This window comes from Elephas maximus, chromosome 9 (genome assembly GCF_024166365.1).
Source record: "Elephas maximus indicus isolate mEleMax1 chromosome 9, mEleMax1 primary haplotype, whole genome shotgun sequence".
NCBI lineage: Eukaryota > Metazoa > Chordata > Mammalia > Proboscidea > Elephantidae > Elephas > Elephas maximus.
Window position 1 is genome coordinate 76925374 of NC_064827.1, and position 20981 is coordinate 76946354.

At 43.0% G+C, this 20981-nt stretch overlaps 1 protein-coding gene across 3 annotated transcripts in view; it reads left to right on the forward strand.

Annotated features, from left to right (window-relative positions):
- PBX3 (PBX homeobox 3) overlaps nt 1-5618 on the forward strand; it is a 226929-nt gene extending 221311 nt beyond the window's left edge. For 2 of the 3 annotated variants that reach the window (XM_049895373.1, XM_049895374.1), the window contains exons 7-9: nt 385-497; nt 1280-1369; nt 4129-5618. In XM_049895373.1, coding sequence (XP_049751330.1) covers nt 385-497; nt 1280-1369; nt 4129-4221 — 296 coding nt within the window. In that variant the 3' untranslated portion in view covers nt 4222-5618. The remainder of the gene's footprint in view (nt 1-384; nt 498-1279; nt 1370-4128) is intronic. The other variant, XM_049895375.1, reaches the window with a different exon arrangement.
- Nucleotides 5619-20981: the final 15363 nt, after the last annotated feature.

Sequence of the window (20981 nt, forward strand, 5' to 3'; positions counted from 1 at the left end):
TAAGAAAAAGCTTCAGAAAAACCTTTCTTCTCTAGGTAATTGTCCGCCATGACAATCAATGATGTTGAAGGGCTCATTTAATGATTAAGTCCTGGAAATAAATGGAAACAAGAGAAAGGTTCTAGGCCAGTTAGTCAGTGTTTTCATGTTTTATTTTGATTTGTTTGTTTCTTATTGGGCTTCCGCATTGATAGAACTTTCCTAGATGCAAAACCCATCACAGGACCTAAGTCTTGGAGTTGTTCTCCATACTCTTAGATCTGGAAATGCTTTATGTTGTACACAGTTTTTCCTTCTGCACCTTTTCTGCTTTGCCTGCATCTAGGTCTTTGAGGATTGTGTGTAGCTCTCTGTTATTCAGCTACTTAACTCTTTCCTTTCCAGGTTCTTCTGGTTCTTTTAACCTCCCAAATTCTGGGGACATGTTCATGAACATGCAGAGTCTGAATGGGGATTCTTACCAAGGGTCCCAAGTCGGAGCCAATGTGCAATCACAGGTAGGAGAAATGCCCCAACTGGGGCCTTTCTAGCAGGGTAGGGTTTGGGCTCAAAACTCCTTACTCTGACCCCATGATAGTGGTCTGCACATCTGTGCAGAACCAGTGCTGGGTGTTTTCAAATGTGACCTATCTGCCCCACCATTTAATTTAATGAGAAGTCAAATGAACAGTGATGATTTGATGATTCAGATCTAATAAACTTTGTGAATGCATTCGGCTCTGGCTTGAGCTCATGGAGAGGGGTTGGGTACATCCTATCATTGTGTCAAAATAGAACAGAAAAATTGTGTGTGTGAGCGTATGTATGGTTTAAGAACATATTACTGTGTTTCATTTCCATTTATTTTTTAAGTCAGAGTACAAATGCCTGAGTTCTTAAAGTAGATTCCAGGTTCAACTCTTTTCTCATCCTTTTAATTGAAAACAACTACTTGTTTTTATGCATACAGGGCTGTGTGTATGTGTGTGAGAAAGAGAAAGGAAGATTTAGTGTACATATTTATAAGTAGGTTTTTACCCACAGCCACACACATTTGGTTGCTATCAATCGAAAGTTTGCATTGCCACGAAGATGTTATTGTTTGACTAGCATGACAAACATGTGCGAATAAATATGCAAAGAATTGTTGAAATTCTGCCAGTCACATTTGATTGATAAATTCGTCTTTCACTGAAGATGCTAAACCCTTGTGGCACACATAATTCAAATTGTTTCCTTTTGTAAGTGATGATGTTTTAATAGATTTGTGATGATGAATTTTGTTTCGTCTCACTTCTAGGTGGATACCCTCCGTCATGTTATCAATCAGACGGGAGGCTACAGTGATGGCCTTGGAGGAAATTCACTGTACAGTCCACATAATTTAAATGTGAGTACTCTGGGGAACCAGATTCAAAGAGCTGTAGGAACAGTGTCAGGCAAACGGAGTGACTAATAAATAAATCAATGGCCATTTGACATGGCTTCTCATCTTGATCATTGTTGGTGGATAGCAAGGCAGCATCTTTACTCCACTTTTCTTCTATGAACCTAAACATTTGATGTTACGTAGATGCCCTTAGACGTCCTCACAGATGCCCAGGAGTGACTGGCATTCTGTCATCAATAGAGACTTAAGCATCAGCCCATTAAGTTGCCATTTCCTACAGGCCATGCTGTGTTCCAGGGAGATGGTGAAAAACAGATCATTTATCTCAGAATCAAGCAGCAGGAAAAATTCCCAAACGCAGTGCAGGTGAAGGTGATAACCTTGGTTGGCCCAGGCAGATCAACAAACCAAGCTAAACAAAGAATTTTACTTTTAAAGCATATAGCTACATTGTCAAGGTGGGATGCAAGACATGTTCAGCATTTTTAATGCCTCTCAATTTTTAATTAAATAGATATAGGAAATAATTTTAGCTTTTAGAACCAGTTCATTAAAACTTTATTCCCCATCCTGACATGGATGGAAAATGGCAAGTAATACAGCTCCTGGGAGAGGGCCGTGGTGGCCATTGGGTCACCATGGTGGAGCTGGGGTGGAGTGGTAAGCAGAACCTGGGATTCCAGACTTAGGGAGGAAAAGAACTGCTCAACGCATGGTAGTAAGAGTCAGGAAGAAAATGGACAAATTCTCCCTGTTTAGGGCCTTGGCTTGCTATGAGAGTAAATATTAATGATTTAAAAAGTGATTGAGGATGTTCAATTGTAAAGGGAAAAAAGGACCATTAAATACTCAAATCTTTTACATTTGAAATGTCAAATCTTTCTTTTTGGGTTTATAAATAACTCATAATAATCCACAACAAACCATATAAAAAGCCTTTTAGTTGCATTTCTCCTTTCTCATTTAAGTGTTTTGAAATGCTTCAGAGAATGTGCGATATCCTTATCAACATGATAAAATATGAAACTGTGATTGCTTGCAGCATTTTACAGACATGAATTCCATCTTCACTGATGAGGCTTGATAAGGCGCTGTTGTATAATACAGTGCATAATCTCAAACCACCAGAGTAAGGATTAATTTATTTTGAAAAAAAAAAAAAGAATGTATGCTGACAACCTCTCCTCCAGCTGCCACGCTGGGTAAAAATATTGTACATTTGTTGTTTATAAATTTGGATAAAAGAGGAATGATGTTTACTTCAGATGGAATATCTTTAGACTTGTATCTATGTAAGAGTTTTTCTTTTTCTAAGTAGATTTTCATACCTGAGGGGAAAACAGCTTACCTTTTAGATAGAGAAGAGGATTGCTTATAGTCCACACTAACAAACATGGGCATGTCATCATCCAGTCCCACCCAGCTGATGCTTTAAAACACTCCCATTCCCACCCCCACTTGAATTTGATATGCCGCAAGCTTGCAAAATCCTTTTCCCTTTGACTGTGGTCATCACTATGGAATTGTTTATTCCCCCCTCCCTTTTCCCTGTGGTCCTAGAGGGAAGAAAAATACTTTATATGCAGAACTCTGCAGTAAATCAGAAGACAGGGGGTTCTTTAAGAACAAAGATCCCTGGAGAAAGAAGAATTTCCAGCACAAGGCTTATCTAAAAGCCATATCCAGGCTGGACAGGGATCTAGACAGAGTCCTCAGCAGCCTAGTGGCACAGGCCTGGAAGAAGACAGTTTGGATGAAGTTGCAGAATAAGTTGCAGACGGATGTGAGGGAGACAGGGGGGACCTTATTTACTCACACTGACACTGGTATGGGAGGTCCTGGTCTGGGGGCAACATAGCAGCAAAAGCTGGTCTGTGCCGCAGGCACTGAAGTCAGCCCAGCTCACCCTTGCTTTCGCTCCAGAAAGGTCCGTCCCGTCACTTCCACTCAGTGTTCTCCAACTCACTAGCCCAACACCTCCCTCTTCTTGACTGACATAAAAATATGTAGCGACAAGCTGTCTGCCACAGCAGAAATCTGATCAGACATTGATTTCAGCAATTGCCTCTATAGGCCAAGACATAAGGCAAATTTGTTTCTGAGTACTGTTACTGTTGATGCAGGTCTGAGGCAGGAAGGGCCAGCGGCATGTGAAAAGCAGTAGCAACATCCCAAATAGGAGCTCCAGTTATAGATAATTGGAATACAGATTTGAATAGTGTGTGCTCCTCCATAGTTCATGCATTTTTATTCTGGAAGATCCTATTTGGAGGGAAATTCTGGCCTTCATTTTCCAAGGGTTATACTAGCTGGTTGTCAGACGTGTTTGGAAAAGGGTAGGCAACTTCTTCTCTATGGAAACGAGGATTAAACTGAGTTGAAGTTTATACTTCACAGAGCTCAGGGTTTTGCTGAGGCATTGCATTGGGCTTCACTCCTACTCCCTTCTTAAAAGATTCCTTTTCTAGTCACTTTATTTTTACCAGCGAATCAAAGGCTGAACTTTGTGCCAGCCTGGGACTCGCTGAAGCCCTTCTTCAGCACGCTGATTTATTGCCAAGTCTTCACTTGGTGGGATGGATTTGTTTTACATGCATTTAATCCCACTTTAACACATGCTTCAAACTCCTGCCAAAGTGGGTTTAGAAAATACATTTGCTAATGCATCTTTGCTCTCATGTTGTCATCTGGGTGTTTTAAATTGGGGAGTAGAATTAATATGTAGACGTGCACCCGTTGAACTGTGTTTCTCCTTTCAGGCTAATGGAGGCTGGCAGGACGCAACAACTCCATCTTCTGTGACTTCTCCTACAGAAGGCCCAGGAAGTGTGCACTCTGATACCTCTAACTAATCTCTGGCAACACTTTTCCCTGAGCTGACATGCCTTGATAAGTGCATTCAGAGCAATAGGAGGAAAAGGAAAGCGTTTTTGTAGCCCACCATCTACAGCTTTACTGTAAAACCTTGTCTTATTAGAGAACTTGGTAAATCTGTTTTTTAAGGAATCATAATCATTTGTATTTATACTTAAAAACACACAATGTTAAAAAAAAAAAAAAGCACTTTATCCAATTAGGCCAAGATTTAACATTGTTGACAGTCCTGTAGCTATTTTATCATAATTTATTATCAATATTTTACATTAATGGTTTCACAGTTGCCAATTACTTGGCCTTAAGGGTAAAAAGTACAACATATGCTAAACCTCAATCATTAAAGCAGAAGCAAAGATTCACCTTACCTAAATTCAACTTCTTGCATATCCATCGCAGATTTTGATTGTCTTTCTTTCGTATCACTAATGGAGTTGGAATAAAAGAGCTGTTTGGCTATCTCTGTTAAGGATGGGTGTGTTTAAAAATCTTCCTCATCACATTTGTGTTGCAATCTCTTATGTTATAATTAGGTCAGAGACTGGTAGCATCATTTCTCTCTCTGAAACACCAGTGCCCAGCGTCTGCTCAGTAATTAAATTATGGATCCAGGTTGTTCTGAGAGATGAAGATACTTGCTGCTGATAGAGGTGAAACCGAGATCCGTCTGGGGTTTTACGGTGTGCACTGGGTGCTGCACAGACTTGTCAAGGTTTGCTACGTCCTCTGGGCATCAACAAAAGGCCCTGCTCTCTGGAGTGTTGTATATAGTGTAGCAAAAGAGTATTTATACATCTCACCAATCAAAACACAGCTTTATTACCTCATGCGAACTCATACAAACCAATAGAATTTCAACATGTTCTGTAGCTTAGAGTGCTCACTTACTACCTCTGAACAATACTCACGCTGTAGTTTGTCTCTTTCTTATCTTTTTGCATCTTGTAATTAACTCTGTTTCCCTTCATAAAATGTAATGTACATTGTAATCTTTTAAAAAAGAAAAATCAGGGTTGCATTTGCAACTTTTAAAAAACCAAGAGTGGAAACATTGGGTCTTAATTCAACACAGGATCAGTAAAACTGTTGTAAATACTGAGAAACATTTTGAATGTTCTTCATCTTGTTACTAATCCATGCAAAAAAAGCGGCGACTAATTGTGATGCATTCAGATTTCAGTATTCAGTACTGTATATTTCACCCTGAGTAATGGGGCCCCCTCCCCTTTCTCTCTTTTTGTATTGTATGCGATTCTGAAACCGATTGAGTCATGAAAATAATTTGTGGCGGTGATTCTAATGTATTAAAACGTTTCGTGTTCCTTTCTAACTGGATTACACCCTGGATTGATAAAGTCTTCCTCGTGGTAGTTATATGTAGTTTCAAACATGAATAAACTTTTTGCTTTCATGATTAAATGTCGATGCAGTTTCTTACTCCACCACCTAAGCAACCCAGTGCAGGGAAAGGAGAAAGCCTGCCCAGAGCCAGGCCTGGGCCTGTGAATGTGAGACCTGTCGGAAGGGACTTTGAGATGATGCGGGGGCTGAGGAAAGTAACAGCTACTGTTGACCGCGCCCTACCTCTGTGCAGACTCGATGCCAGGACCAGCGATCACGACGTGTCCTCACTGGATCCTTACGCTCACATAACACCACCAGGAAAATAGTGTCCCCATTTTCTCAGAAAAACTAAGCGAATGCCCCGCAGTTACAGACCTAGGACAACAAGGGGCCATGCCTTAAACTCAGGACTGTCTGCCCTTGGAGCTCTCTGAGCCAATGATGCATCTGCCACTTGTTAGCGGGAATGATTTTTAATAACCAGTGCCTTGTCACATTCACTGCTTCACTTTCCTAACATCTATGAGATGCCAGCTAAGAACAAGCAAAAGTTTGTCTGAAAAGAGTGAGCCTTAGATGCCATTCAAAAAACAAAACACTCAACTTCATAACATACCTTTTAAAAATCTAAACTTTAAGGTGAAAGACCAACTAGAAGACTTTTACCTAGGTTAAACATTATTTTGTTTTATTAAGATTGTAGAAATTACATACATTTGCATACACATTTGTCACTAATATCTAAATCTTTATAATAAAAGGGGTCAATAGCAGGTAATTGGCCTGTTTACTATATCTCAAGGAAATTGACTCACAGGAAATCAGATTAATTTTAATCACTTGCAGCAAACTGTATATGATAAATACAACTGTTTTACTATTTCAGTTGGTAGAGCCAGGGAAAACAAGGTCTAGAGCCACCATTCCCATTAATCTTGAGGCAGTTACACTGTGAGGGTAAACTTTATAAAATAGATTGCCCTCCAAAGCTGTCCTCCCTCACGCAGGCTCTCAGCCTGCCTGTAGGAACCTTTCCCATGGCTAAGTAGTTATTTGCATGATTCAATTAGCTTGTGGTTCAGCCTTATCTTTGTACGTAAAACAATCTCTGTGCTGCATGGTTTTGGAAAAATATGGAAACAACACACAAATGAACACACAAACTCATCTTTAAAGTCCGAAAACACACGCATCCTAAGTCTCTCAGGTTTTAGTTTGTAGAGAGATGCATACACCAAGCGCTCTTTGGAGATTCATACTTTGACTAGCAACCCTTGAGGAAAGTATCTGAGTCTGGGCTTTTATTTTGAGGCCTAAACAAAACAGCAATTTTCTTTCAGTGTGCTAGTTTAGCAAGTACTTGCACATGCCTTCTCTTCATTCTTCACTACTCCTTGGGAGGGCAGAAGCATCCTCAGTTCGTAAATGAGAAAATGGGTACTCCAGCCTAGCTTCTGGTGACCATTGGGGTTTGTAAAGGAATGGGAACTGCACAGGAACTGACCCTGAGATTCTTAGGTCTCACCCAATTGGGTGAAGTCGGTTGTTGGTTTGATTCTCACCAGGTAAGTTTTCTGAGTCAAGCAAGGGGTTAGGGGCTAGGCCCAGAGATGAATGAAACTGGACCCCAAGATCCTGGGCCTGGTCCTGGTTTGGAAAGCAATGCTTAGTAAGGGTACTAAAAAGGCTGGTAGGCTTTTAAACCCCAATGCTGGACAAGCGAGGTCCTCAAACCAAATCACCAGGTCAAAAAAATAAAACAGTAGGAAACTGAAACACCCATTCACAGGCTGAGGGACCTGTCCGTACATACGGTTAGATGCACGAGAACACACATATGCTTGTGTGAGAAGACATGTTTGTTCACACGTTTCTGGAGTCCAAGTTCCTGCAAAGCTGCTCGTGTTGGACTATTAGTCTTCCACCAGGAGGTACACAAGCCCTTGTGGGAAGTGAGGTGTGGTGCTCTAGGTCAGCACCCTCCATGTGTGGAAAATGTGACATAGGATTAGTCCCCCTGATGTTTTATGTGTGAGATGTGAGAAAGGGCCTTCGCTGCACTGGCACCTACAGTTTCCTGAGTATCTCCTGTGTGCCCGGCCCTTTGCCCGGTGCTTTTCATACAGTATCTTATTTAATCTCCATGTAGCCTCACGTGCTATTATTATCCCATTTTCAGATGGGGAATCTGAGGTTCAAAGAGGTGAGACCTCCTGTCTCGTGGTTAAACTGCAGAGCTACAGTTTGCCCTGTGAAGGCCTCATGCAACACCTTCCAGCAGCCACTTGTAGCAGGGCAGAAAGGCTCCTATGAACTTAGGACATCCAGGCTTCAGTGTGAGGTCCTTTTTGGGGCGAGGTGACCAGGGAAATCATCCCTCTTCCCCTTAGACCTTGTAGCTTTCCTGCCCACGCCTGAGTTGCCTGAACCACTTGAGTATATATGACTTGTGGAATGTGTGTCACAGATTGTATGTAGTCCAATCTGTGGATCACGAGGTTGGGACAAGGGACAGGAAGAGCCCAGGTGCTTGGGCTAGGCTGGGCCTGGTACCATCACTAATATAGGCAAACAGCGTAGCTACCTCGGAGGGCAGATGTCACTCACAGAAGTGCTGACACAGAGCCTGGGTTAGTCTCTACTCATACTTGACTATGGACAGAGCTCTGCCTGGGCCTGAGTGTGTACCCTGTGCCGTGTGGATGCTCTCCAGGTCCCGGGCTCTGCCCAATTTATTAGCTCTGGCTTGTCTCTTTAGCCCCTCTGCCCGCACAACCCACTCTGGGTTTCAGCATTCCAGGTTCCAGAGCCTACCAGGCATGCGTTTGAATCCTGGCTGTGCCTCCTACCAGCTGTGTGACTATAGGTGAGGGTCTTAACCTCTCTGGGCCTCAGTTTCCTCATCCCCTCTTCTTAGAATGTCCTTCTGCACGTTGTCTCCCTGGTGAATGCCTGTCCTTCAAGGCTGAGTCAGATCACTGTTTCCTCTTGCGTTTTGTATCTCCTACTGGACATCCAAGCAGACGCCCAAAAGGGGAGAGAATTAGAAAAGTGAGGCATTAGCTGAATGGGGGTTGCAGGCACAAGGAAGAGTGCAAAGGGCAGAGCCTGTGCAAAGGCCAGGAGGCCGGAGCCAGTTGAATCAGAAGCATCTGTGGATGCTTGCTAAGTAACTTCACAGATTCTCCCTTCAGATCCTCTCAGCAGCCACCTGGGGAAGGTTCTATTATCTTCATTTTACAGATAAGGATGCTGAAGTTCAAAGGTGTGGAGCCACATGCCCAAATACAGAGCTGGAATACAAGTCTAGGTGTGTCTGAAGCCCAAACCTACATTTTTAATCCCTTTTGTGCTAAGCTGTTTTGTCAAGCGTCTGTGTGCTTGTATACAGTCTGTAGGCCCACTGTGCACCTGCCCAGAGTTGGTGAAGGTGAGGTGGGAACTGAGCAGAGAAGAGGATGGATGCCAGCCCCTGGTACCCCATTGGAGCCCTTGGCTCCTCCTCCTAACAGCCCAGGCTCCCAAGGACACCCTCCTGAAGGCTGCACTAGTGTCTACAGGCATTACAGGCCAACTAAAGCCTGCAGGTTGTCCCTGCTGAACTTGGAGACCTGCTCATAGACAATAAGCATGGCCACCTCCCAGCCCTTCTGCCTTGGCTATCATGAACTCAGCCAGTGTGCACAGAGCTCGCTCCCAGATTGACACAGCCAAGTTCTCTGCCAGATGCCATACCCTTCACAGCCACGTAGACTTTAGCCCCATCCCAGGGACGAAGCAACAGATGCCGGGGTTAGATGTAGCCCCTTGGCTAGGAGGGCATCATGTCTTAGTGCTTAAGAATGTGGGCTCCCAAGTGCGACTGCTTGGGATTCAAGCCTGGCTCTGCCTCATACCAACTATATGTCCTTGGGCAAGTCATGTAACATCTCTGTGCTTCAGTTTCTTAACTGTCAAGCATCTGCCTCCTAGATTTGCAGGGAAGGTAAAGCGCGTTGATACAGGGACAGTGCCCTGCATATAGTAGGGGCTGAGGCTGGCTGCAGTTATTGCATATTAGTCCATGACTTGCCCTATGGCGATGTTTCCCACTTGAATGCCAGGTTGCATTGATGCCCCCTTCCCCTCATACAAGTCCCCCTTCACCCACTATTTATAAAACACAGATTTTTCTGTTACCCTGGTTGATGTATCTCCCTTCAAAGCAACCTGGTGTGAAGAGCTAGGGCACTGGAGTCCCGCCAAGTTCTACCACTTACCAGTGGTGTGTGACCTTGGATGTGTCACCTCTTCTCTCTGCAACCTCAGTTTCCTCGTCTGTAAAATGGGGATTTTATTCCTATCTACGTCACAGAGATCTCATAAAGATCGAGCTGGTGCATGCATGGTGCCTGGACCCTAGGATGTGGTAGGTTCTCTTCTTATTGTCCTTCTTACAGGTGCCCCCAGATCCGAAGGACATGCCAACCTCTGGTCCCTGTAGCTGGAATGATTACTTCTGGTTAACAGCAGAGTCCTGGAGGGTGGTTCAACCTCTTCACCCCACTCACTCTGGCCTGCTCCCCCAAACCCTCAGGAGTGGACTGAGGCTGAGGCTTCACCTCTCACCACCGCCTCAGGAGATAATAAAAGGCTGATTCTTTTTTTCCTGATAAAATTTCAGCAGAAAGTGTACGCATCATTAAATATGGAAATCCAGAATTTTATTAGCAATCTGCTAGATCTGAACTGACGCCAATTAAACAAAAAAGATATCATTTATAAAAAGGCAGGGTTCAACTTGTATTAAATATGAAATGCAATTTTCTCCTGGTTTTGATTTATTACTGGTGGTCCATTGTTCAAAGAAGCATGTTGTATTTCAATAGAGAAATATTGTTTATTCATTAATATTTTAAAACGGGCTTATTGCTGTGCATGGCTCTCACTGAATGAAACTTATGATTTAAAACATGAATTAATAAACACATTTGAAAGTGTTAGACGAGATCACAACCTCTCATTTTTCATTTTCCTGGGAGCATATTAAATTTTTATAATTCTGCATCTACAGTTTTTTTCTTTTAAATAAAGATGCTGATTCCGAATTACTCTGCTAATTTCAGGTAACCAGTAGTGAAAAGCAATATTGTGGGGGACCAGCGTCAGGATCACAGAATCCCCAAGAAGATGCTCAGGTTTATTTTTGTAATATTCATAAATCAAAATAAATGAGCTTTGTGCAGAAGGCAGCGTTCATGTGTGCGAGGATGCAGGCTGGAGCAGGCCTGTGCATTTAGACTGAGTGTGTATGCAGGTGGGCTTAACACGGGACTGTTCATGTCCACACACGTGTGAGCTTGTGTGTGTCCACAGAAACACACAGGCATCAACCTAAGATGCTTAAGTTCGTACAGTTGGAATGCATCTCAGTTGTTGGGTTCAATGATCGACAGTTTCGCTTATTGAGTACCTACTCGGTGCCACACAGCATGCTGGTTACTAAAGATGTGCTGGTTACAGGGTGAGTTCCCTGCCCTTCCCCACAAACCCGCCTGACCCATCTCTCCACCGGGAGCTGGTCTGTTGTGTTCCCCTCAGGGCCCCAGCACCAAAAACAATGACTGCTATAGTGCCAGTGCTTGGCTCACCAATAGACCAGAAGCTTAGGGAAGGGAGAAATCTTAATGGGTTGGAGGTGGAAAAGTCTTCTGGAAAGATCTCAGAAGTTTTCTCTATATCCCTGTCCCCACTTCTCACCTCCATTCCCTTCACCTGAAACTGCTGCTGGTGGCAAGATCCGCATTGGTCTCCTTGTCCCAGAATTCAGTCTTAACCTCACCGACTTCACAGCGCTCTAGCCTTTGGTCCTGCCTTTCCTGACTCACCCAGCCGCCCTGGTATCTGGCCACTGCGTACCCACCTGGATCTTTCCCGCCTCTTTCCTCAGCCTCCTCTTTCTCTTTGACGGCTTTCCTGGGCCCCGTCTCTCTCCACATACTGTCATGGAGGGGAACTATCAGTCATGCATCTTCCCTTATATCACCACTGGTGTGTTTGTCAGAGGCCCTCTAGGCATCTATTCTGTCTTGCCTTCCCAGCCTCCCTTGAAGCTAAAGGTGGTCATGTGACACCTCCCTGGCTAATGAGATATAAGAGGAAGTCGCTGGGTGGAGTTCCTTCTGTGAAAGCTTTTTTAAAGGAACTGTGTGGCTGGCCTTTGCTTATAGTCTTCGTTCCTTCCTGCTTCTTTCTATTCCCAAGGGCAGGCATGAGGCCTGGAGGGGTAGTGGCCATCTCAAGACAATGAAGTGATGCCCATGACGATGAGGGCCTACAATGGGGATGACAGAGCAGAAAAATGTAAAGAGCCTAATGGCATCACGGAGCCCTGGTGGTGCAGTGGTTGGCAGTTCAAATATACCAGTCACTCCTTGGAAACCCAGTGGGGCAGTTCTGTTCTGTCTTCTAGCATCCTGATGGGTCAGAATCGACTCAACAACAATGGGTTTGATTTATCGGCATCATGGAGCAGAAACCCAGGCCTGGACCACCCAGTGCAAAAGTCTTGTAGGTGAAGCCAGGAAACCCCAGACTAAGCTTGAACCCTGGTCTTGACCAGTCCATGATGCTGACCCTGGATTTTTTTACACCGCATCCATCTTAGAGGTTCTGAAGACTTTCCTCCTTGTTCACTTGCTCTTTACCACCCTGTACTGGAGGCAGGGTAAATATCTTTGCCCCCTTTCTGCAACTGAGGCTCAAAGATGATGCAGATGTTAGAGGGGTCAAGCACACTGGTTTAGAATCAGGTACACCAGGATTAAGCCTGACCTTGGGAACATGGCAATGATACCCCTCTTCCCTGAGCATGGTTTTCTCATCTGTAAAAGGAGACTAATGGGTCCAAAAGAGAAGATGTTCACCAAAAGCTTAGCCCAGGACCTGGCCATAAAAATTAAAACTGGGTTACTGGCAGCTGTTATATCTCATCTTGGTGTCATTACAAGAAAATTTCCCAGAGTTTTCCAGCAAATCAGCATCTCAGGAGTTACTCCCATTCAGGTCAGGTTGAGGCCAAGGAGGACCCAGCAAAAGAGATAGATAATTTGGGGCAAATGTGCTCCACTAGTGAGGACGTGCTCTGAGTTGAGCCCATGGTGACATCAAGGTGAGGCGCTCACTCTTCCGACAGCCCAACCTCCACCCTGACTCCAGCTGTGCCTGATAAAGAGACACCATGCAAAGTGATACAGCCTTTTAGAGAAGGCTTGAGTGTTTTCTCTCAGAATTTTTAATGTATATACCCTCTGACCAAGCAACTCCACTCTTAGAAATTTATCCTATAGTAATGACCAGTTGTGTTCTAATAATTTATGTTCAAGGATCCTTACTGGAGCACTGTAGCAAGAGCAATAAATATAAATATAAAAGTAGATTAGTAGGGGATTTCTTAAATGATGATACATATCTGCCATGAAGTATTAGGCAGCCATTACCAAAGACTGCGGTGTCTATGTAGATCCAGGATGTCATTCTTTTCTTACTTTTTTTTTTAAAAGAAAGTAGAAAAACATTATGCATACTCTCATGACATATACACAAGAGAGAGTGTGTGTAATGGAAAGAAAACTGTTATGAAAGAGATGAGGGTGAGAGGGGAGGAAGGAAGGCAGGAAGGGTCATCTGATTCCGCAGTTCAGGAGAGAGGTCCTTGTTACTTAGAGTTTAGTGCCTCACCACCTGGATGGGACTGTTTGTTGGGGAAGGCCAGATCTCTGGCTATGGACCAGATGGAGAAAGTTTAGACAAAGAGAAACTTGGGGTTTTTATATGGAGGGACCTGAAACGAAGGAGTAAGGAGCCTGAGAATCTTGATGGAGAAAATTATAAAACTTTATTGAAAGACATTAAAGAAGATCTAAATAAATAAAGATACTTATCCTGTTCATGGATTAAAAGACTCAATATCGTAAAGATGTCAGTTCTTCTAGGTTGATGCAATCCCAATCAAAATCCCAACAGATTTTTTTTTTTTTTAATTTAATGGAACATAAAATTTACACAGAAATGCAAAGGGCCAAAAGTGACCAAAATATTCCTGGGAAAGAAGAGCAAAGTGGAAGAACTTGCTGTATCAGATAGCAAGACTAATTATAAAGCTCTGATGATTAAGCCGGCATGGTATTGGCACAATGACAGACAAATAGTTCAAAAGCAGCAAGAGCCAAAAAACAGAGCCACACACATATGGATGCTTGATCATGATGGAGATTACGTTGCAGATCAAGTGGGGGAAAGACGAACTTTTCAATAAATGGTACTGGGACATTTAGACCCTGTTGTGAGTTTAATTGGGCCCCCTAAAAAGATGTATTTAAGTCCTAACCCTCAGTACCTGTGAATGTGATCTTATTTAGAAATAGGGTCTTTGCAGATGTAATCAGGTTTAAATGAGGTCATAGTGGATTAGGGTGGGCCCTAAATCTCCAATGCCTGGTGTCTTTATAAGGATAGAAAGATTTGGAGACAGACAGGCACACAGGCAAGAAGGCCATGTGAAAACAGAGGCAGAGATTGGAGTTATGCTGCCACAAACCAAGGATTGCTAGCAACCAGCAGAAGTTGGAAGAGGCAAGGAAAGATTCCTCCCAGGAGCTTCCAGAGGGAGCGTGGCCCTGCCAACACCTTAACTTCAGACTTTTAGCCTTGAGAATGTGAGAGCATACATTGCTATTGTTTTAAGCCCCCAGGTTTGTGGTACTTTGTTATGGCAACCCCAGGAAACTAAAATAGACATATATCTCACACCACACAGAAAAAGCAGTAAACGTAAAAGAAAAAATTCAGTAAATTTGTTTACTTTAAAATTAGGTACTGTAGTACTGTTCATTGAAACACGCTATAAGATGAAAAGGGAATCCACAAAGTGAGAGAGGACATTTTCAACACACATAACTAACAAAGGACTAGTATCCAGAATATATAAAGAAGTTCTACAAATCAGTAAGAAAAAGACAAACAACATAAGAAAAATGGGTAAAAGCTTTCGACAGGCACTTTACAGAAATGAATCTCAAATAATAAACACTTGAAAAGATGCTCGAATTCATTAGTAATCATGGGAATTCAAATTAAAATCTCATTGAGGTATCATTACCTAACCATCAGGTTGGAAAAATAATTTTAAGTACCAAGTGTTGCCAAGTATGAAGAAACGTATACTGATAAAACCACTTTGGAAAACAATTTGGCATCTTCTAGTCAAGTTTTTTTTTTTTTTCCAGTCAAGTTTAAGAGAAGAATATACCCAATGCCAGCAATCCACTCTAAAGAAACTCTTACATGTGTGTACAAGAATAAGCAGAGCGTGGCCCAGCAACTCCACTTCTAGATATCTACCCCAAAGATTTGAAAGCAGGTACTCTAACAGACTCCTGTACACCAACGTTTACTGCAGCATTATTTACAATAGTCAAAACGTAGAAAAGACCCAAATGTCCACGAACAGATGAATGGATAAACAAAATATGGTATACCCATGCAATGGAATATTACTCAGCCATAGAGAGAAATGAAGTCTTCCCTTTTTTTTTTAGTGAAAACATACACAACAAAATATACACTACTTCAACAATTTTTACATCTACAATCCAGTGGCATCAAAAGTTACATTCCTCACGTCGTACCGCCTTTCTCAACAGCCTTTTCCTGACTATTGCACCATTCATTTTTAACACAAACTCACTACCCCTTAAGCTTCTCATCTGTTCTTTCAAGTTGTTGTTGTCAATTTGATCATATATCGATATTTCTTTTAAAAAAGTATCAGGCTTAATGCAGACATTCTTCTCTAATTAGGCTAAACTAACTAAACTAAAAAAAAAATAAAATAAAATAAAAAAAAAAAAAAAAAAAAAAAATTTTTTTTAGTTTAGTTAGTATTTGGTTCAAAGATGACTTTAGGGGATATTTTTGGTTCAAGGTTTAAAGATCTCCCCAGGCTAATAGTTTTAGGGGATCCAGCCTCAATATCTCCAGAAAGTCTGGATTCCATGAGAATTTGAGCTCCTGTTCCACATTTCTCCTTCTGATCAGAATTCTTTTTTTTTTTTTAATTTATTTTGTTATCGTTGAGAATAATACACACAGCAAAACATACACCAGTTCAACAGTTTCTACATATACAATTCAGTGATACTGATTACATTCTTCGAGTTGTGCAACTATTCTCACCCTCCTTTTCTGAGTTATTCTTCCCCCATTAACATAAACTCTGCCCCCTAAGGTTCCTGTCTAATCTTTTGAGTTGCTATTGTCAATATGATCCTATATAGATAGTTCTTAAAAGAGCATAATGCTCAAGGCAGAGATTTTTTACTAGTTAAGCTAATCTCTTATTTGGTCTTAAGAAGACTTCAGGGTTGTTTTTTTTTTTTTGTACTTTACGTGAAGGTTTACAGAACAAACTAGTTTCTCATTAAACAGTTAGTACACATATTGTTTTATGACATTGGTTAACAACCCCATGACATGTCAACACTCTCCCTTCACAACCTTGGGTTTCCTATTACCAGCTTTCCTGTGCCCTTCTGCCTTCTAGTCCTTGCCCCAGGGCTGGTATGCCCCTTTAGTCTCATTTTGTTTTATGGGCTTGTCCACTCTTTGGCTGAAGGGTGAACCTTAGGCATGACTTCATTACTGAGCTGAAAAGGTGTCCGAGGGCCATACTCTCAGGTTTTCTCCAGACTCTGTCAGGCCAGTAGGTCTGGTCTTTACTTTTGAGTTAGAATTTTGCTTTACAATTTTTTTTCAGCTCTGTCTGGGATCTTCTATTGTGATCCCTGTCAGAGCAATCAGTGGTGGTAGCCGGGCACCATCCAGTTTTACTGGGCTCAGTCTGGTGGAGACTGTGGTAGATGTGGTACATTAGTCCTTTGGACTAATCTTTCCTTTGTATCTTTAGTTTTCTTCATTCTTCCTTGCTCCCAAAGGGGTGAGACCAGTGGAGTATCCTAAATGGCCTCTCATAGGCTTTTAACACCCCAGACGCTACTCACCGAAGTACAGCTTAGAATATTTTCTTTATAAACTGTATTATGCCAGTTGAGCTAGATGTTCCCTGAGACGATGGTCCGCACAGCCCTCAGCCCAGCAATTCGGTCCCTCAGGGAGTTTGGATACGTCTGTGGAGCTCCCATGACCTTGCCTTGTACAAGTTGTGCTAGTTTCCCCAGTATTGTGTACTGTCTTACCCTTCACCAAAGTTACCACTTATCTATTGTCTATTTGGGGTTTTTCCATTCCCACTCCTCCCCTCCCTTGTAACCATCAAAGATTGTTTCTTTTTGTGTGTAAACCTCTTTTCATGAATTTTACAGTAGTGGTCTCATACAATATTTGTCCTTTTGTGATTGACTTATTTCACTCAGCATAATGCCCTCCAGATTCATCCATATTAATGAGATGGTTCACAGATTCATCGTTGTTCTTTATTGTTGCGTAATACTCCATTGTACATATGTACCATAGTTTGTTTATACATTCATCTGTTGATGGGTGTCTAGGTTGTTTTCATGTTTTTGCTAGTGTGAACAGTGCTGCAATGAACATGGATGTGCATACGTCTATTCGTGTGATTACTCTTATATCTCTACGATATATTCCTAGGAGTAGGATTGCTGGATCATACAGTATTTCTATTTCTAGCTTTCTAAGGAAGCACCATATCATTTTCCAAAATGGTTTTAACATTTTGCATTTCCACCAGCACTGATCTCTCTGCAGCCTCTCCGATACTTGCTATTTCCTGTTTTTTTGATTCATGCCAGTAATGCCAGGGGTGAGATGGTATCTCATTGTGGTTTTGATTTACTTTTCTCTAATGGCTAGTGATCGTGAGCATTTCCTCATGTGTCTCTTGGGTGCTTGAATGTCTTCTTTGGTGAAGTGTCTCTTCATTTCCTTTGATCATTTTTAATTGGATTATTTGTCTTTTTGTTGTAGAGGTGTTGGATTTTCTTGTAGATTTTAGAGGTTAGACCTTTGATTCATAATAGCCAAAATGTTTTCTTCAGGTGATATTTTTGGTTTAAGGTTTAAAAGATTATCTCAGGGCAATAGTTTCAGGGATTCGTCCAACATTCATGGCTCCAGAACGTATGGAGTCTATGAGAATTTTAAATTCTGTTCTGCATTTTCCCCTTTTTAATCAGGATTCCTCTATAGAATCTTTGATCTAAATGTTTATTATTGGTAGCCAGGCACCATCCAGTTCTTCTGATCTCATGACAAAGGAGGCAGTTGTTCATGGAGGTAATTGGACACATATTTCAAGGAATGAAATACTGATACACATTACTACATGGAATATCCTTGGAGACATGCTGACTAAAGTAAATCAGTCACAAAAGGACAAATATTATATGATTTCACTTATAGGAAATAGGCAAATGTATAGACACCAAAGCTTATTAGCAGTTACCAGGGGTGAGGGGAGGGGGAAAGAGTGAGTCATTGCTTAGGGGGCACTGAGTTTCTGTTAATGGTAGTAGAATAATTTGGAAAAGAATAGTGGTAATGATTGTACAATGTGACGAATGTAATCCAGGTCACTGAATTACACATGTAAAAATGGTTGAATTGGCAAATGTATATATTTTTACCATAAGAAAAAATTTAAAAAAGAATCTGGGTTTGGCATCCAAAAGCCCCAATCACCTCCTGTCTTCGGCACTTGCAGCTTGTCCATTAGCCTCTCTGGGCTTCAGTTTCCTCAGGGAGAATGATCATACCCACCTCATAAGGTTGCTGTGAAGGTGGAAGGAGAGGAACCTGATGTGAAAGGGCCTGGTACATAGTAAATCCTCTTGGGCCATGGCGGTGGTACTATCCCCATCTTCTTGTTGCCGTTAGGTATGGTTGAGTTGATTTCCGACTCATAGTGACCCCATGTGACGGAGTAAAACTGACCCATAGGGTTCTCTAGGCTGTAATCTTTACAGGAGCAGATGGCTAGGTCTTTCTCCCACAGAGCCGCTGAGTGGGTTCGAACCACCAACCTTTTGGCTAGCAGCTGAGCACTTAACCATTGCACCACCAAGACTCCTTATCCCCATCTTACGTGTAAGAAAACTGAGACTGAGAGAGATGGAAGATCAGAGATCTGCGCTTATCTCTGCAGCACCCAGCCCAAGACCTGGCTCAGAAAATGTTGGTCTTGTGAAGGGACAATTCAAATGCAGGCTTGTGGGATTCATTCCAGGAAGCCAAGTTGCCCTCACATGACTGCAGCTTGTGATGGGTGTGCCCTGGGTGGTTGTGGTGGAGTGAATGGGAGAAGTTTGGCCTCTGGAGTCCAGTACCCATCACAATAATCTGGGCATTCCTCCCTCTCTAAGCCTCAGTTTTCCCATTTTTAAAATGGGGACAATTCCTCACAGAGTTGTGTGAGGACTGTATGAGGTCTTGCTTATGGGCTGTGTCACTGAATCCATGATCTTGCATACAGTTGATGCTCATTAATGAGTACTGCTGATTCAGGGTGTACAGGGCACCTAGCCCAGTATCCTTCAGGAAAGTATTTGTAACTGAGGAACAGTTCTGCCTTTTGACATTTTTTTGTCCAAAAGGACAGGTAAGCCGGCCTGTTCAGGGGGCCTTGGGCTGCCCCGTAACTCCCCTCCTTTCCCTAATTAGCAGGGCTTCAGTGCTGGTGCCCCCACTCCCTCTCCACATGCCTGGCCTACTGGTGCCTGCTCAACATGAAACAGATGCTTAATTCTCACATTATAACAAAATTAGAGTTTTGATGCATTCAGTGATGAATACAGGATAAAATAAGGACTCCCAGAATATTGTCTTCCAGCCTCTGGTGGGTCACAAAAGCAGAATATATGTCTAATGTTCTAGCAATACCTGGCACCCTGCCACTGTGAGGAATGAGCCTGGCGAGTTCTTATTAAGCCTGCGAATGTGCTACGTCACGCGCACGTCCCTGAGTATACCATGACTTGTGTGTGTTTTGGGGTGTGAGGTGCTGTGGGCCTGTCTCACTCAGTTGGGCTAGCATGAGTGCGAGGGGATGGGCCATGTGCTTGCCAGTGCATTCCGCCTGTGTGAGGCTGCCTGTTACATGGCACATGTTTCGGCTCTAGGGCATGTATAAGTAAGATTGTGAGTGTTTTCCTGTCCTGGGATGGCAGAGGAGGAAGGGCCTTTGGGATTCCTTCATCTCATCAGTAATATTTGTCAAGCACCTACTACGTGCCAGACGCTTATTCTAGAGATTGCAGAGACCCAAACAAACCGAACTCCTGCTCTTCTGTCACTGACATTTTGATGGAATAGATGGGGGCTCCGAGGCCTGGGACCCCCATAAGGGAGGGGCATGGCCATGATGGACTCCTAGTAGGATCTAAGGACCACAGTATGATGAAGCCAGTGTTGCTAGAGCCCCTGAGCAAAAACAAAAAGGGCGGGACTTGGGCACTGGCATCCAGTGGAATCCTGGTGTGCCCCTGGGTAGGCCAGTCCACATTTCCAGGCCTCAGTTTTTTCTTCTGTGAAGTAACCACAGTATCCCAGTGTGCAGTGAATCTCCACTGAGACGGTGCATGGCCCCAGCATGCAGAGTGTGCTCAGGAAATGTAGGCACTTCCTGACTGACACGATGTACATTCACCCTACAGCCTGGGAGTGTAAGAACCATCTCCTTTCTTTACATTCCTAAATTAAGTGGACTCTGGACCTAGTCTCTGGATGTCTATGCCCAGTCATATAACGTCTCCCCCTACCTCCCCGGAGTCCTGGGTGGGTATGACATCTGGACACAGGACATCCTGGCTACCTGGATCCGTGATTCTTCTGCTGCATAGCATGGCACAACCTTCAAGCTTGCACCTTTGCCAGCAGGTCATCCTGCTGCATGGGGTCCTGGACATGTCTTCCACTAGGGCAGCCTTGTCCTGGTTACAGACCCTGCTGCAAGGATCTTTTCTGCAGCTATCAAGGCCACAACTCAGGGTCCCATCGACACAGACTCATATGGGGCAGCCTGGGAGTGGTTCCTAGCTCCATAGAGCTGTCCCCTCCCTCTATTCCCAGTTAGGCTTGGACTAAACCTCAAATTCCTTCTCCCTTCTCCCTTGGGGAAGTTCCAGCTTTATTTCTTATTTGATTTGATACCACAACAAACACCTGGGGAGAAGGTGGGTGTTCAGTGTGGCTCCAGGAATGCCAAGAAGGTGTTAAGCTTTCCTGAGAGGTGAGACATACCAGGCTCCTACACTCAGAAAATAAAGGGAATAATTCACCTTTTGTGGGGCACTGATTTGGGTAAATTTGTAAGCAGGTTGCCACTACCATCATCATCATCACCACTACCACTATCATCAACACCATTATCACCACCATC